This window comes from Trachemys scripta, chromosome 8, assembly GCF_013100865.1.
Source record: "Trachemys scripta elegans isolate TJP31775 chromosome 8, CAS_Tse_1.0, whole genome shotgun sequence".
Taxonomy (NCBI): Eukaryota; Metazoa; Chordata; order Testudines; family Emydidae; genus Trachemys; species Trachemys scripta.
The window spans coordinates 23,525,288-23,541,688 of NC_048305.1; the positions used below are offsets into that span (position 1 = coordinate 23,525,288).

General features: G+C 40.4%; 1 protein-coding gene across 4 annotated transcripts in view; it reads right to left on the reverse strand.

The window, feature by feature from the left end:
* The window catches only part of GABRB2 (gamma-aminobutyric acid type A receptor subunit beta2), a 245,723-nt gene that overhangs the window by 8,587 nt on the left and 220,735 nt on the right, over window positions 1–16,401 (reverse strand). Inside the window, exons 10-11 of one of the 4 annotated variants that reach the window (XM_034779792.1) lie at window positions 14,684–14,794; window positions 344–394 (exon numbers count right to left, since the gene is read on the reverse strand). The exons of 1 other annotated variant lie outside the window; for it this stretch is intronic. In XM_034779792.1, coding sequence (XP_034635683.1) covers window positions 344–394; window positions 14,684–14,794 — 162 coding nt within the window. The remainder of the gene's footprint in view (window positions 1–343; window positions 395–14,683; window positions 14,795–16,401) is intronic. 2 more of the 4 variants (XM_034779794.1, XM_034779793.1) reach the window with 2 other exon arrangements.

A 16,401-nucleotide genomic window follows, 5' to 3' on the forward strand; every position in this document is an offset into this window, starting at 1 on the left:
TTACAATCTTTAGAAAGAAGAATCACTTCACAAGCCAGTGAAATGCAATCACCTGTCAGGTGAAATGTGGTGACTGTCTATCAGTGCAGAACAACACACTTTATTTTAATACAGGAAATGAAGAATGCTGTAGCCAATCGAAACTATGGGGTGGGTGGGTGGTGGTGGGAAGGTCAAATAAGCAGAACATAATTACACAAATTGAAATTTGGCCAGGAGGCGTGGGGTTGTGGGGTATCTACTCTTACAAAAAGTGCCATGGGATCTTTAATGACCATAAATGGTCAGGACCTCAATTTTAAGTCTCTAAGGATAAAAACATTTAAAAAACAATGAAAGATACCTTTGTTGAATACATTTCTGGACAATGATATGTGCCAATTATTCTTCTGTCCTGTAAGTTAATAAAATCAAGACCAGTTTCCTTAGAGATAAGGTAGCTGTTATCTTTCAGTAAAAATTAATGCACTATAGGGTATTAATAGGATATGCATTTTTAATTAAAGGTACAGGGCCCTCTAAGCCAACAACCAGCATAAGTATATTCTGGCTTTAGAGATGCTATTACTGCCTTGGCCCTGCCACTGTAGGTAACAAATTAGTGATGTAAATGTATTTTTTCCGAGTGGTCATTCTGACCCAGGAAGATATGATGATATGAAAAGAATCATAGAAATTATTTTTGGGGGGAAGTGGGCACACAAGTGGTTTCAAAGGTGGTAGGAGAAGGTTAAAAAAATCTTTTGGTGCTGAATGGTTGTTCAACCATACAACAGGACTCCTTATGGTGAACAACAGAGTTCAAACATAATGGAGAAATTCCCAGGGGAGGAGGAAGGGAAGAAGGGAGGATGGGAATATGATGAAAAAAGTAGCAATAAGAACTATGGAAATAAAAGGTGAATTCAGAAGTGGAAAAGTGGTGCCTAGAGCACAGCACACATGCAAGAGTTTTCATCACCAGTCTAATAAGGAGGATGGCAAAATAAATGGCCTAAATGGTATTCATAGGTCCAGGTTGATGTGAGAAAAAAATGACCCTGGAGCCCTATAAGAGGGTTGCTGATCTTTTCTGATGGCCTCCCAAACAAAAGAAATACACAGAGAAGAGTGTTTAAATGTTACCATTGTATGTTCTCCCTGCTATACAGAAACTCCAAAATGATGGCTATCTAAAGGAATTCCTGTTACACTTATTAATCATCCAATGTACAATATCTTAAATGTACAACTTCTAAACTTATATACACATGAGAATGAATGTAGGAGGATTCACTTCCACAAACAATCACTCTTCTCTCTAGATGCTGGTAGGGAATCAGTATCTTGGTTTTGGAGTATTATCTCCTGCTGTGTTCAACATTTATTCAGAAGGTATATTTGTAATGGATAACTTAGCTATTCAAAACACATAATATCACTGACATCTTTACTTTCTGGTATTTAAACAAAATTCTTGTTTAATCTATATAGTATAGATACTTGCAGATATTGATTGCTCATTTTAAACACAGAGTGGTACAGAAGAAATGTATAAGAAAGACATGATGGCTGGTATTTCTGTGAAATCTGGGTGAAACAAGAACATAGGTGAGAAATGCATAGAAATAATTCACAATTTCATTAGGTTATGGTTCAATGGTTAACCCCTGCCATATTTGCCAAAGCAAAATTGGTCCACTCTGCCAGGACAGAAAAAGCAAAATTACCTAATTTGTTCAAAAAGAAGAACAGGAGTACTTGTGGCACCTTAGAGACTAACAAATTTATTAGAGCATAAGCTTTCGTGGACTACAGCCCACTTCTTCGGAATTTGTTCAGAAGCTTAAACTGTACTATTGGGCCTCATCATTTACATGTACTGTGAGCAAATAACTTAGAATCAACTCTCTAGACTGGAATTGAAGGAAACATGCCTTGGAAAGGCTCACATACGTGAAATGCCAAAGGACATAAAATAATCCCTCTAGAAAGAAAAACTACTTGACTCTTATCTACAGGAATTGCACTGGCTATAAGGGATAAGGTTTGTAAGAAGGAACGGATACACTATGGAGGAAGTCTCTGTATACATTGTTGGGGAAGTTTCTGTATTAGTCTCTCTAATTTCACTCTAGAAAATATTAAAAAAATGTAATGGTTTACAAATGGCAGCCCAACTATATGTAGCTGTTCTGGAGTGGTAAATGTGTTATTAAAACTAAACATGTATGCACTTCAAAATGCATGGTTAATATTTCAAAATCTCCAAAAATGGAACTGTGCCACTAAACATGCACATGTGCTTTTGTGCCTCCATAGAAGAAAGAGGGATTTACTTTCAGAGCTGTAGGAATTGTTCAGAAAGAAACCTGACACAAAGCAAAGCTCACATGGGTTCAGATTTTGTAACAACTTGAAATGTGAGTGAAGTTCACAGACTCTGCAGTTAACCTGAGGTGAGTTGTGAGCAAACATGGGCTGAGTTATGATTTCAGGTGACTTTGATTTCAGGCCAAGGTCGAAATTCAACAAAACTCTGCAGAGTCCTTCAGGTTCTTGGGTTTATCTAAACCCTAAAACTCAAAGTAAATCAAGGGAGTTTAACTCACACAGATAGGAAACTTAGAAAACAAACTGAAAAAAAAACCAATGTGAACCAAGACTGCTGAGCTTTACACATCTCTAATTACTTGCAACAAAATTCCCAGGGCCTAATTTCACCCTCAGATGTGTGATGCTTTTATGGATTTCAGTGGGAGCTGTGAATGTATCCATCTGAGAGCATAATCTGTCATAAATGCTTCAGTATCCTGAACATACAAAATGGCCATGCACCAGAAACAAAAAAACGTATATGGTTTTTAATATCCACTGTACATTCACAGCATTCCAGGACGTGAGGACTTTTATTCTGCAACAGTTATGCAGCACAGAAGAGGAAAAGGGGGAATCTTTGGGCATGACAATGGGGGTTAAAAAAAAAATTCAGCAAACTCCACGACATCCACAGTCTGGACCTGTCTCTATGTTCCCTCAGGGTTTGAGCCAAAGCCCACTGAGGTCCATGGAAATACTCATTAATTTCAAAGGATTTTGAATCAAAAGCTGAATTTGCTCCATGGCTTACAATGTGGAGGACACTGTTGGGAAAGGCCAGAAATGTGATTCTTGGTCTCCTTATATCCAGTCTTGGTCCCTCGACTCTAGTTTACAGCAGCCATTTTGTAATACCAGTTATCCTTACCTATTTCCAGGAGCAAATGGACACAGGCACCTGAACCAGCCAGTGGAGAGAAGGATGAGGAGCAGTCTCTATAGAAACAATTTCTCCCTCTCTACTTTTAGACAAGGAAAGTTTAGCCCTACCTTATCCCCTAGCAAAATGGGAGGGACTAGGAATAAACAAAATCTTTAAATTGTGTATTCAATTTCCATTTCCTTATAGCAACTTTAGTTGACTGTAACCCGCAACTAAGTCCCTGAATCAGGGAACCATCCCAATTCAGGATAGCACTGAAGCAGATGCTTAATTTTAATGGGTCTTAAGCACATTCTTAAAGTTAAGCATAGACTTAAGTGCTTTCCTGAATCAGGGTTTAAAATATTACATTAATATTAAGCTCCTCACCCCTAAATCTACAGTAGTAATGTATGTAATAGTTGTTAGCTATTATGAATCCTCAGGGGAAGGAAGAAGGATTCATTAGGAGAAGGAAGGAATTTTACAAGACAAAGCAGGTAAGACAACACAGGAATGAACTGATATATAGGAAAACAATAGTGAATGTATTTCAGCTATCCCAAAGGAATAAGCTTACACACACATAACAAACAGACCTTTTTTATCTCTGTAATGATATCTGGCAAGTTAAATACCCGTTATTACCAGAAACACATTATTTAAGCTACACTGCAATTTAGAAACCTAAAAAAAAAGAAAAGAAAAAGTATGCCTTTGAAAAATGTAATTGAACTTCATTGATTGTATTTAAGGCAATCACCACCTCTTTAAAAAATCTGAGTGGAGACAAAAAGGGACATCTGTAAAAATATGACATCACAAACCACTATAATTGAAGTGGAAAAAAACATTTCATTCTAACCTGTACTAGTTGTAGCTTAAAGCAAACAAAAAAACTGTGAACCAAATTTGCTCAAATGTGCATACAGCATAAACACTTTTTTCATGATTGGAAACTAATCTGAAGGTTCTGAAATTTAAAATTGGACCTGTCTGAACTATCTGATTTTTTTTTTAAATGGGACACTTTTTGTGTCCTAGGGGAGGGAGGAAACAAACCTTTTCCTGAAGTAATATATAAGGAAGTTTTTTAGTAGAGCTGACTGAAAATTTGAAAATTTCAAAATAATGTACATTTTCAGTAAAACTATAAAAATTTAAAAATTTTGAGAAATGTAGGAAGTAGTGAAGATAAGGGATTTTAAATCCTTTACTAGGCCATTCATCTGTTCACTGGATGCTCTCCCTATGGAGTACCTGCACTGGACATCCACCCCACACTTACAAATTAAGTTGTGACATATAGCCTACCACCTTTTCTTCTTATCAGAAAAGGTCCTTCCTGACACCCACTGTGGGGAAGGCAAAAAACCTCACTCCACAGAGGCCAATCTGGTGGTTAAGGAAAAATTCCTTCCCAGCCCCTCTAAAAAGGAGTGACTAGCACAATGCCCACAGCAGGTCCTAACCCAATCTGATATTAGCCACCTCTCAGGGAAGGGAGGGGGGCTTCCGCCTTGCCTGCTGCGTGGAAAAGGGGCTTCCAACGCCATGGGCTTGCACCTTTATGCCTTCCGACTTCAGATTCCTAGGGGGTGAGTTAGCGCCACAAATCTGACCACTGCTCACCTTTTGCAGCAGTTTGACCCTCTTTCCCCCCTCCGCCATAAAGCACTGCTGCCTTCCTTCGGGAAGCCCAGACAAAGTTCCCCCCACTTCAGGTGTGGTGCGGTCATTCTCACTCTTTTTGGGAGGTCATTATCACACATCTTATTCTAATCACATTTACATATGTTTACCTTTTGGGAGGATCATACAAAACTGCTTTTGTTGCGAGGGAAATCTTTGCAGTTCATTTTAAAGTAGCAGATTAACGGAACACAACGTTACTCTAGATAATAATTTAAGAGCAAGAAATTTATTTCCTTTAAAAAGAAATGAATTATAATTTATAATGTAAGCCTGGAGAGGAGGGGCTGAGCAACATTTCAGATGATGATTAGCTGTGTGGGTTATGACCTAACTAAGACAGAAACAAGCTGACGAACAGGAAGCATGTGCAAAAATGTGTCATGTATGTTTTCAGTATCTTAAAGACATTTGTTTTGTCTTGCATATGAAAATGTTTCTGTACATAAGGCAAAACTCTCACAGACTTACTCTCAGTAGTGTCTACGGGAGTGGGATCTTAATATTAATTAAGCTTATGAAGTACCTCAACATAAGGAACATGCATCAAAAGCCACTATAGAAAGAGCGCCAAATGGCTTATCTCCAAACATTTATAACATCAAATTCTCTATTGCAGCTCTTTGAATGTTTTCTGAAAAGCCAACTATGCTGGAAATATTGATTGTTAACTGGTGGTAGCAATTTGAAAAGACAGACACACAGATCTTACGCCATCATTTGGAAATAGTTGTGTTTTTGATACACAAGCTAGACAGTCAATATAATGCTGATAAGTTTTGGCATATCTAGACCATTTTCAAAACAAACTGCTGTAAAATGTAGACAAATTATTTTTCCTCCATGAAGCCAAGTCAAATATATGAAGCCTTATGTGGCAAGCACTCAGGCACCTGGAGATGTTTAATCACAACTTGGAAGATAAGAAACTGGAGAGAAGATTGCATGGCATGTTCCATTCATCTTCATATGATATAATTACTTGGATGCAGGTTTAACTTCAGGATTTTGGAGAGTGTCAGAATTATGATTCTTTGGTGCTCTACTCAAAGCTTAAGGGAGGCACAGGTGTCACTGGACTTAAGAAGCAGTGGAAAAGACTGTGAATAAGAAATGTGGTGACATTTCTCTTGACTACAACATGGCCAGAATTTCATTCAGGATTATTATGGAGTATTATTTGCAAATTTCTAGCCAAAGGAAAATGTTTATATTTTTGAAGGTTATCTTCACAACAAAGGGGCTAGAAATGTATTTGTAAACACAAATGAAAGAAAATGAGTAAAGAAGTGATTTCAAGGTCTGAAAAATTGGCTGTGGCTGTGGGCTTCACTGATTGTTTGGCATCATTAAAATTAGCAGTGCTCTGTTGTAAAGTAATTAGAAAAGCTCCTCTATCATTTAATTTGTTAGAATTAGAACAATAATGTGTGGCTTACTTGTACCTTGATATTCTAGTTTTAGGGCACGTTTGGGGGAAATATCCAAGTACATTATATAATTAGATTTATACGTACACTCATTCTACAGTTGGTAAAGAAAGGGAATACATTGTTTTGCCCCTTTTTGCCATTTTCACTTGGAAATTTGATTTTTTTTATGTCCAGATTAGCTATAACACACACACACTAATGTATATAGCCACTCTGTAAATTCCAGAAACTTCAAATTATCAACAAAAAATAGGGTGGGAAAAATTATTTTTGGTGGAAATTTTCTTCTGTTTATTTACCAGCTCTTGTGTGTATGTGCATGTCTATATTGTATATCTATAAATGACAATGTATTGAAAACATCTGCTTGCATGCACACACGCGCACACACACCCATACAGAGCACGTGTAACATAGGACTCTATAGCAACATCTTCACTCCAGGTATTTTAAGAACATATTGGGTTTAATCCCAGCAAATCAAACAAAAATGTTATGTCTTGGAAAAAAGTGTAAAATGACTAACAGTTTATTAGGCAACTGTCACACTCAATTATTATATAAGGGGTGTCAATATTTTCAGGTCGCAACTGACCAAACACATGAGTTATTCAGGTCATCCCAAATGAGTGCTGATAAAATTGTTATGCCACATCACACTATATATTTGGTATATATCATGTTACAACAACCTATTTTACAAGTGTTTTTTAAATTATTTGGCTTTTGGAATTTTCTTTTGTAGCCCTCTGGCTGTAAAGCCATGTGCTTTAGTTACCATGAGTCCTAGTCTACAGGGCTCAGAGGGAGCCATGCTGCCACGCTTAAAAGTTCTACACCTCTATTGTCTGATATCTCAGAACTTTATGGAGCAAGAAGCAAGGAAAATTCTCTCATTTCTAAAGGTAATGTTTCCTGCTTCTAGCCCTGCAGGAAGCAGAGATAATGGAGGAGTGAATGGTCAGAGGGTGAGTCAGAAACAATGTTACCCGGAAAAATAGCTTTTCTGTAGTTTCCCCCAGTGGAGACTGAAGGCAGCTGTGGCTGTGAAGTCTCTGGCAGTTAAGGAGCTGAAGTCCATTTTGGGGTCAGAGCCAGTGTGGGAGTAGAGGGCCTTTGTGTGGAGGGACTCTGGACCCATCAGGTTTGTGAGTAGGCCCCTCCATATTTACTGGGAGAGAGGAAGGTAAAGCATACTCCTTCTGCCTCCATTCTGACTGCATGTTGCAAGGTAATCTCCTTGAAGAAATCCTTATGGATATATCAGTGAAAAAAGTCACATCCAGTGACTTTTCAAGGCAGATGGTAGGGACTGAGCAGAGACTGAGGATGATCTGGCCCTTTGTGTTTCAATATAACAGGTAACCTTAATCAGGGCTGGCTCCAGGCACGAGCCCAGCAAGCAGGTGTTTGGGGTGGCCAAGGGGAAGGGGCGGCACGTCGGGCTGTTCGGCGGCAATTCAGCGGCGGGTCCCTCTCGGAGGGAAGCACCTGCCGCTGAATTCCCGCCGAAGAAGAAAGCAGTGCAGTGGAGCTGCCGCTGGAATGCTGCTGATCGCAATTGCGATCGTGGCTTTTTTTTCCCCCCCCGCCGCTTGGGGTGGCAAAAACCCTGGAGCCAGTCCTGACCTTAATGCTGCATTAATGTAGTTGTTTGTCCTGTTTCAGACTGAGGCTGATTTCAGGATAATATATTTAAAACTGGAAAGTAAGAAATAAAGGAAATAAAGGAGAAATAAAATAAAGAGTTAAAAAAAATAACTTTTCAGCCTACTCCCGCTCTAGCCTGGGGACTCTCACTCAGGAACCTGCTTCCAGTTTTTTTCTGTCCATTTAAAGAATTCTGTGTGAGCCAACAAAAAAAAAAAAAAAAGGTGCAGCAGTGCCCAGAAGAATGTCTGGCAACTTTAAGCTTCTGGGTGAATTTAACCTTTATAGCACAGGGTTGTTTTTTTACCCCCTCCCATTTAATATAATATAACTTTGGACCAAGGACCGTCTTTTTGTTCTATGTTTGTACATCACTTAGCACAATGGGGTCCGCTGGATTTACAACTTACATGCCCCTAGGCACAGCATCTTTAGTGCCCCCCGGCGTACAGCTGACCTTCGTGTTTTCTGTAAAAAATGAAACTTTAACCCACTTTTAACTTTTAGGCGCCTCTAGAATGCCGCCGCCCCTAGGCACGCGCCTACTGTGCCTAATTGGAAATCTGGCCCTGACTGGAACACCTAGATGTTACAATAATACAAATAATTAATAATAATAATACACATGCAGAATATGTCTACATGGAATATTGCAGTGTGAGTGCACATTAAGGCCCTCCTGAGAATCAGTACTTTCCACTACTGAAAATCCAAGAATCATAGAATTGTAGGACTGGAAGGGACCTTGAGAGGTCATCTAGTCCAGTTCCCTGCACTCATGGCAGGACTAAATATTATCTAGAACACCTGACAGGTGTTTGTCTACCCTGCTCATAAAAATCTCCAATAATGGACATTCCACAACCTCCCCAGGCAATTTATTCCAGTGTTTAACTACCCTGACAGTTAGGAAGTTTTTCCTAATGTCCAATCTAAACTGCCTTTGCTTCAATTTAAGCCCACTGCTTCTTGTCCTTTCCTCAGAGGTTAAGGAGAACAATTTTCTCCCTCCTCCTTGTAACAACCTTTTTTGTACTTGAAAAAAAGACAGTTACCTTTTCAATAACTGTGTTGCTCATGTCCATTCAGCTTAGGTGTGTGCTCGCCATATGCACCAGTGCCGGAAGTTTTTCCCTCAGCAGTATCCGTAGAGGACTGGCTCAAGAGCCCCCTGGAGTGGTGCGCACATGCTGTGGTATACAGGGCACAGCCAGTTCTCCCCACCCTCAGTTCCTTCTTGCTGGAAACTCTGACACTGGGGAAGGAGGGTGGGTTGTGGAATGAATATGAGCAACACATCTCGAAGAACACCAGTTACAGAAAAATAATTGTCTTTTCTTCTTCGAATGATTGCTCATGTCCATTCAACTTAGGTGACTCCCAAGCAGTACCCTTCAGAGGTCCCTGGAGCAGTACCGCAGTCTCAGGGATGCCGCATGCCAGGACCAGACTCCTGCTGGGGGGCGCGTGCCTCCAATGGTCTGGGCCCGGTGGCCGGCGAGCTGAGCCTCAAGCCTCTCTGCCCGTGTGCAAGGTCAGGGACCAAATGGGGCTGTGCTGTGTCTGCCTATTGCGGTCAGATGTGTGGTGGCTACAGGAGGGCGAGCGCTGGCAGGACTTCCCCCACGACAGGGAAGGGTGTCACTGAGGTGGGGACCGAAGTGGTCCGAACGCAGGTTTACCCCGTGACTAGGGAACCTCAGGGGCTGGTGCGGGCGGCACTGGAAGGGACATGATCTCCTGCGCCGCCTGCAGGCCTCCGGCGTGGACAGCACCCGGAGTTGATGGAGGCCTCTGCTGCTATCTGGGGTAGCCAGCTGGGAGCGGGTTGGGCTATATCGCTCCAACGGAGCTTGGGCCCGAAATCCCAGTGTGGATGAAGACTTGCCCAGCATGGGACCTAGCTCACACCCAATCTTATCCTTGCCCTTGCAGGAGGTTGGAGACTGGCCTCATCCTGCTTTCTTGGGTTTCTTCGTCGGAGCCACGGATGGGGACGGGTGCCGGCCGGGGGGCGCTGGGTACTGAGGTCACGATACTCGGCACCAAGTCAGAGCATTGCTCCAGTGCCGGGGTGAAGGCTGACTCCATAAGGAAAGCTCTTAAACGCTGCTTCTTAGTCCTTGGCTTGAATGACTTGCAAATTTTGCACTTCTCACTACTATGTCCTTTGCCCATGCAACGCAGACAACTGCTGTGTGGATCACTAATGGGCATGGGCCTCTTGCAGCGATCACAGGGCTTAAATCCTGGGGATCGGGGCATGCCCTGTCCTGAGGCAAAGTCCCATATGGGACCTACAAATTCTCTAACTATAGCTATGGGATTTATAAACACTAATAGAAAACTATATACAATATAATACAGGAGATAACTAGCGAACGAGGAGCTACAGCACTAGCTGAAGCAGCAACAGTTCCAGAACCATCACTGGTGGCAAGAAGGAACTGAGGGTGGGGCGAGCACACACACCTAAGTTGAATAGGCATGAGCAATCACTTGAAGAAGTACTATTATCATGTCCCCTCTCAGGCCTGGTCCACACTAACCCCCCACTTCGAACTAAGATACGCAACTTCAGCTATGTGAATAACGTAGCTGAAGTCGAAGTACCTTAGTTTGAACTTACCGCGGGTCCAGACGTGGCAGGCAGGCTCCCCCGTCGATGCCGCGTACTCCTCTCACCGAGCAGGAGTACCGGCGTCGACGGCGAGCACTTCGGGGATCGATCCCAGAAGACAGATTGCTTACCGCCGGTAAGTGTTGGATGACAGGTTCTTAGATGATGCAAGTAGCCTGATGTGCCTTAAACAAGCAGAGTGTGTGCACACTGTTCTTACATGAATTAAAGATGGTGGCATTGTGAGAATCACAGTCCCAGACAGAAAACCCCACATGGCTGACTTGACCTTTATTCTGATGTCATTTGGAATATCACTATGCACTGTAGAGATAAGTCACCTTCTGATCACTTCTGTAAAAGGCCACAGGCTAAGATGGGAACTTTCTCAAATTGCATTCATATCAAACTCCTAGATAATGCTAATGGGGCAGAGGGTTTACTTTTTTTTATATTTTATTTGGTTTTCAGGTGTTCTTCTGTGATGTGTGAATGGCAAATTTAGGATGAAAGATGTGGGGTCAATACTGGGCTTTTCTGTTTATGGTGCTTTTATTATCACTGTCCATTTTTATGACAGATCTCATAATCTGATTCAGCAAGGAGGATAGCCTCAGGCTCGGCATCAAGAATAACTCCCAATACAGATTTAGTAGTAGTGTAAACAAAACAGAAACAAAACACTCATCTTTATAAGGTAGTAAAAAATGGTTTAGCTGAAAATTTAGCAGAGTGTTGTTATTGCTGAATGCCCCCCAAAGCACAGAGCAAAGGGGCATGTGTGATATAGCAGATATTAAATGGAACTTTTTAGGCCCCTGAAAGTGGTGATGTAATAGAATACTGCATGGTTCAGTTCTAGTAATTGATTGTGCATTTGTTTTAAAACTCATCTTGTTTTCCTAGGCTCTTGATGTTTGTGGGCCAGATTTTGCCATCCTTACTCATGTTGAATAGACTCTACTCTACAAGTAGCCCCAAATATTTCAATAGCACTGCACAGGAATAAAGTATTGTTCAGTGAGAATAAGGATGAAAGAATCTGACCGCATTGTAAGAGGCCTCTGCCTCAACCCTTCTATACTGCACAGTCTCTACACTATTCATATGGCCATGCCATTCTCCATTCCTCCTCAATACAGCCTCCCTTCATCTAAAGTAAAACCTGCTTCCACTTTATTTCTCTCATCTCTGTGCTTAATGACCTTGGAGTATAGTTATTCCACTTTAATACTTAGGGCAAGATCCTGACCCCCACTCTAGGTCATTCTATGCTGTTCTGGTGGTGTGACGGGGCTGGAAATCAGACATAAACAGACAATCAGTGATTTGTCCAGCAAAGGAGTAGCCTCAGGTGATAAGACACTAGCATATCCAGCTCTACACCATTTAAACCATACTCTCCTCCTTGTGCTAGTTCAGATCTGAGAGCCTCTCTGTGCAAGTCGGCATGGTACTCTCCAAACCCTCCCCACCTACCTACTTGGCAGGGAGAGTAGCGAATGTGCATCCCCTGCTTCCCCTCTTTCCTCACATCCAGACCCATGGTCCAGGGGTGTGCATACAAGGGATATGTGTCTTATTCCCCAGCCAAACTCTGGTGGCTCTGATTTGCTTAGTTGGTGAAACAGTTTCTCAAAATCCCTTTGCCTCCAAAGGGCAACATTTCTAGTGTAACTAAAATCTAAAAAGATATGGTTCCATCTGAATATTGTATTATGGGTTTCAACATTTCCAGAATGAATTTCTTCTATCCCATTTTTTGGCAGAACATCATCTTCCATTTGATTATTCTAGTAGATTGTCACTTGGGGTTGAGTAACAGAAATATACTGTAACTATCAGTCATCCTGACTTTAGCCACCTTATAGAACAGAAACTACTGAATAAAGAATCGTTGTTCTAAAAAAACCCCCACAGTATATTTAAAAAAGCTGTTGTGTCCAGACAAAATATCTTTTCTAAACAGAGATGTCAGCAGTCAGCTCACATTTAAAAAACATAATCTTCTGACTCAAAGAATCAATTTAAACGGTCTTATAAAATGTTTAATAATATATGTAAATAGGCTTGGTGTTAGACTTCAAGGGGGAAATCACTGTATTAATGTTCACATTAAGATAAAATAGGACCTTGAGTATAGTAAAGTATAAGTATTTGTGTGCCTTAGGTCATCACATGTTGTAGGTACACAACCTGTTTCAGTTAAAACATCCCTGTTCTTCAAGCTATTTTGGAACTGTCTGGGCTTTAAATATAAATAAATTGTATAAGCTGTGGAACAGTACAGTTGGTGACATATCACATTGTAAAAAAGTGTTTTGAACATTGAAAAACTAAAATTATTATTTTGAGTTGAACTAGCAAAATGTTGATTTTAAATAAGCAGGGTTCTTCAATAAAATTTTACAATTTTTGCTTGAAATAATGTGGCATAATGTACAATGGACCACCGACGTTATTGCATTGGACTGTGTTGGACCCTTCAGCATGTTAATAAACAAAAACACTGATTGCAAAGAAAAATTAAATATTTGTAATTAGAAAATGAAGTGCAGTATGAGCAAACTGTGTTTACGCAATAGAAAAACTGAGGTAAAGTGACTGCATATGCACATATGGGGCTGGCTTCCGGACATACACATTGTACCTGCCAGCATCAAGTAGTGCCCTGGTGAGGAAGGTATATTCACTCCTGGGGGAAGTTAAGGAAAACACTTTCATTTCAGTGCTCCATACAAAGAGTCAGCTTTAGCTTTCTGTTAAATAAGAGTCTCTTTGTGAAAGCTGTAGCAGAAATACTCTGTGCTAATATATCCCCCTGCTGCACTGCCCATACCTAGCCTGTGCTGCCTCACAGTTTTGAGGTAGCATTTCCCCACTCTGCTGGTGAAAGGTACTTCACAGTGCTTTCCACCACCACAGTCTCCCCCAGGCAAAACTTCTACTGTCAAGGCCCTTAACACTAGTTTATGGAAGAAGAGGGTATAGAACAGTCCTGCAATTAGCCCAGCATGTTTACTATATGCTTCACTGTGCCATCTATAACATCCATTAAATCGTCATGTTGCAATGAGGGAGTTTTGCTAGTTAATCATTATTATTGCCATTTCAGTGTTCAAGGTTTGTTATACCTCCAGAGAAGCCACTAAAAGTGTTAGTCTGAGTCAAGTGGGATGGAGTACTAACGAGAATATTTGTAGAGAAAATATTGACAATTCTGAAGGACATAATGATGGAAGCTCAGCATGGCAAACCATAGGCTGCTTGGATAAATTCAGGGCTAAAAAGAAGCTATATTGGAAATAGAAAGTCAAGAGGTATCTAGTCAGGATTACATGTCCTGCATGGGAGAAGGAAGAGAAGCAGAGACAGTAGAAAATATTGCTTACTAATGGGGACAGAGCTATAAGCTACATCAAGGATAAGACAAATCCAAAATGAAATGTCTGCTAAGCAGTCAGGAAATCAGTGAGAGTGATGGAAGATGTCAGAACTAATGCATTTAGTACCCCTATTTAATAACAGCAAAGACAACATTACTAGGCTCAACAATGTAAGAATAAATCCACAACTTAAAAAGAGATAGAACTTAGCAAAAAGTTACTTGAAGAACCTCCAAGTCTAATGGCAAGCAGACCTACGCCCCAGAATTCTGGGGGATACGTGGGTATTGAGATAATAATCATCAGCTAATATCTATATAAGCTGTGGAGACCTTGAGGTCCCAGAAGATGCAAGTGTTTCAACCTGGTACCATTATTGTTTCCACCCTTAAAACTTCACATCCATCCTTTGCAAAGTAATGAAGCAAACAGGGAACAAAATTATAATAATCTAGAAGCAAAAGCATCATGAGGCTAAACATGGGTTAAGAACAAATTCTGCCAGACCAATTTCATAGTCTATTTTGATATGATTGCAAAATTAGTAGATGAAGGGAGTGCAGTAGACATTATGTCTGGATTTCAGAAAAGCACTTGATACAGTATCACAGGGGAGGGGAGCCAACACAAGATGTCTTGGACAGAAATACAATTAAAATGGATCAAAAACTGGCTATCTAACCGTATACAGAGAGTAATCGTAATTGGTAGTCCGTCTAGTTGGGGAGAGATTTCCAGTGGGGTCCAGGGATCGGAATTCGGTCCCATTTTGTTTAATATCTTTATAAAAGACCTGGAAGACAAAGTAGAGAATAGGGAATGGTGGTCAAACCTAGAGGCGGCATAGAAAAATGCAAAAGCATTTTAGGAACTATAAGGACAAACTAATAAAAATGAGATTTTTCACTAAAATAAAAGAAAGATTATACATTTGTGACAAAATAATTCTAAATGTCCATACAAAATGGAAAGAAAGGTTTAGTGACCTCTAATGCTATTCTTAGCCAGATAGAGGAGTTCACGGTTAGAAAATAAAATCCAATATAATATTAGTTTGGGGTGTATAAGTCATATTCTCTCTTCAAGGTGCAGAGGAGCAATACTCCTGCTTTATTCATCCTTACTACATCAGCACTTGCAAGACTGTGTATCATTTTGGGCACTTCAGTATGAAAAGGATAATAAATTGAAGATACTACCAAGATGACAAAGGTAGGCGGAAACATCACACGGTATGACTGGGAACATTAAATATATATCTATACAGTCTGGAAAAGAGTGGTCAAGAAAGAATGTGTTAACTATCTGAAAATGACTTGAGTGTCCACAATAAAGGGAAGCGGGAACTGTTGAATTCAGCACAGGAAGGCAAACTTGGGAAGTAATAGTATGAAATTGCTTACAAGAAAAACAATGAGACTTGACATGAGGAGAAAGGTTGTTAAAAGAGTTAAAACATGGACTAAATTGCCGAGGTCAGCTGATGAAGCTTCAATTTTCAAATATAGGCAGGTGAGCACAAAACACCTGAGAAATTCAAAAGGGAAATTCCTGCATACTGCAGGAAGGTGGGGTTTGATCATCTATATGGTCTTTCCAAGCTGAAGTGGCTATGAAGTAAAATAGAGTTTTTCATATAGGATTTGTTTTTAACTAGTCCATGGTTACATATTTCCAGATAATCTGTTGTGAAATTTTCCTTGCTCTTGTGTACTTTTTAACTCTCCTTGATTTTATTATTGAAACTACATACTGCAAAACACAAAACAAACAAAAAGGCTATAGGACCAAAAAAAAAAAGAAAGAAAGACAGACAGACATTGAGTTTCTGTCCTACCTGAATTCTGAAAGATAAATAGATGCAAGGCATTTCACATGAATATAGTATGAAAATATTAGATTAGAACACACTGTCTTATGGACAAGCTCATAGGAGGTCCTGGATGAGGGCTGGTGGGGTTCAGTCCAATGTCATAAACCAGAGGCTAATACTCTGACTCTCAGAACCCCCAACCTCCACACAGATCACAAGGGATTCACAGGAAGCCCTGGACATAAAAAACAAGTCCCTGTGCCTTTCTACTGATTCTGGAACTCTCTACTCCTGGATATCAAGGAGCAAGTGGAGCCAGGCTGCTAATGTTTCTGCCTGCCCTGGAACAGCTGCCTGGAAGGGAGCAGAGCCCTGCAGCACACTGGGATCCCACAGATCCTGCAGGATGTGCTGCCATAATAGCAGAAGTACGTACAATATATTTTCTTGCGGGTGGGTTTGGGTGGCCAGAAAAAAAAAAAAAAGACTGATAATTTGCAGGAAAACACTTTAAAACTTTTAATACTTAAATTTAAGCGAGGGATAGAAAGAGATTTGATGTCTATTATAACCAGAGTTCAAGTATT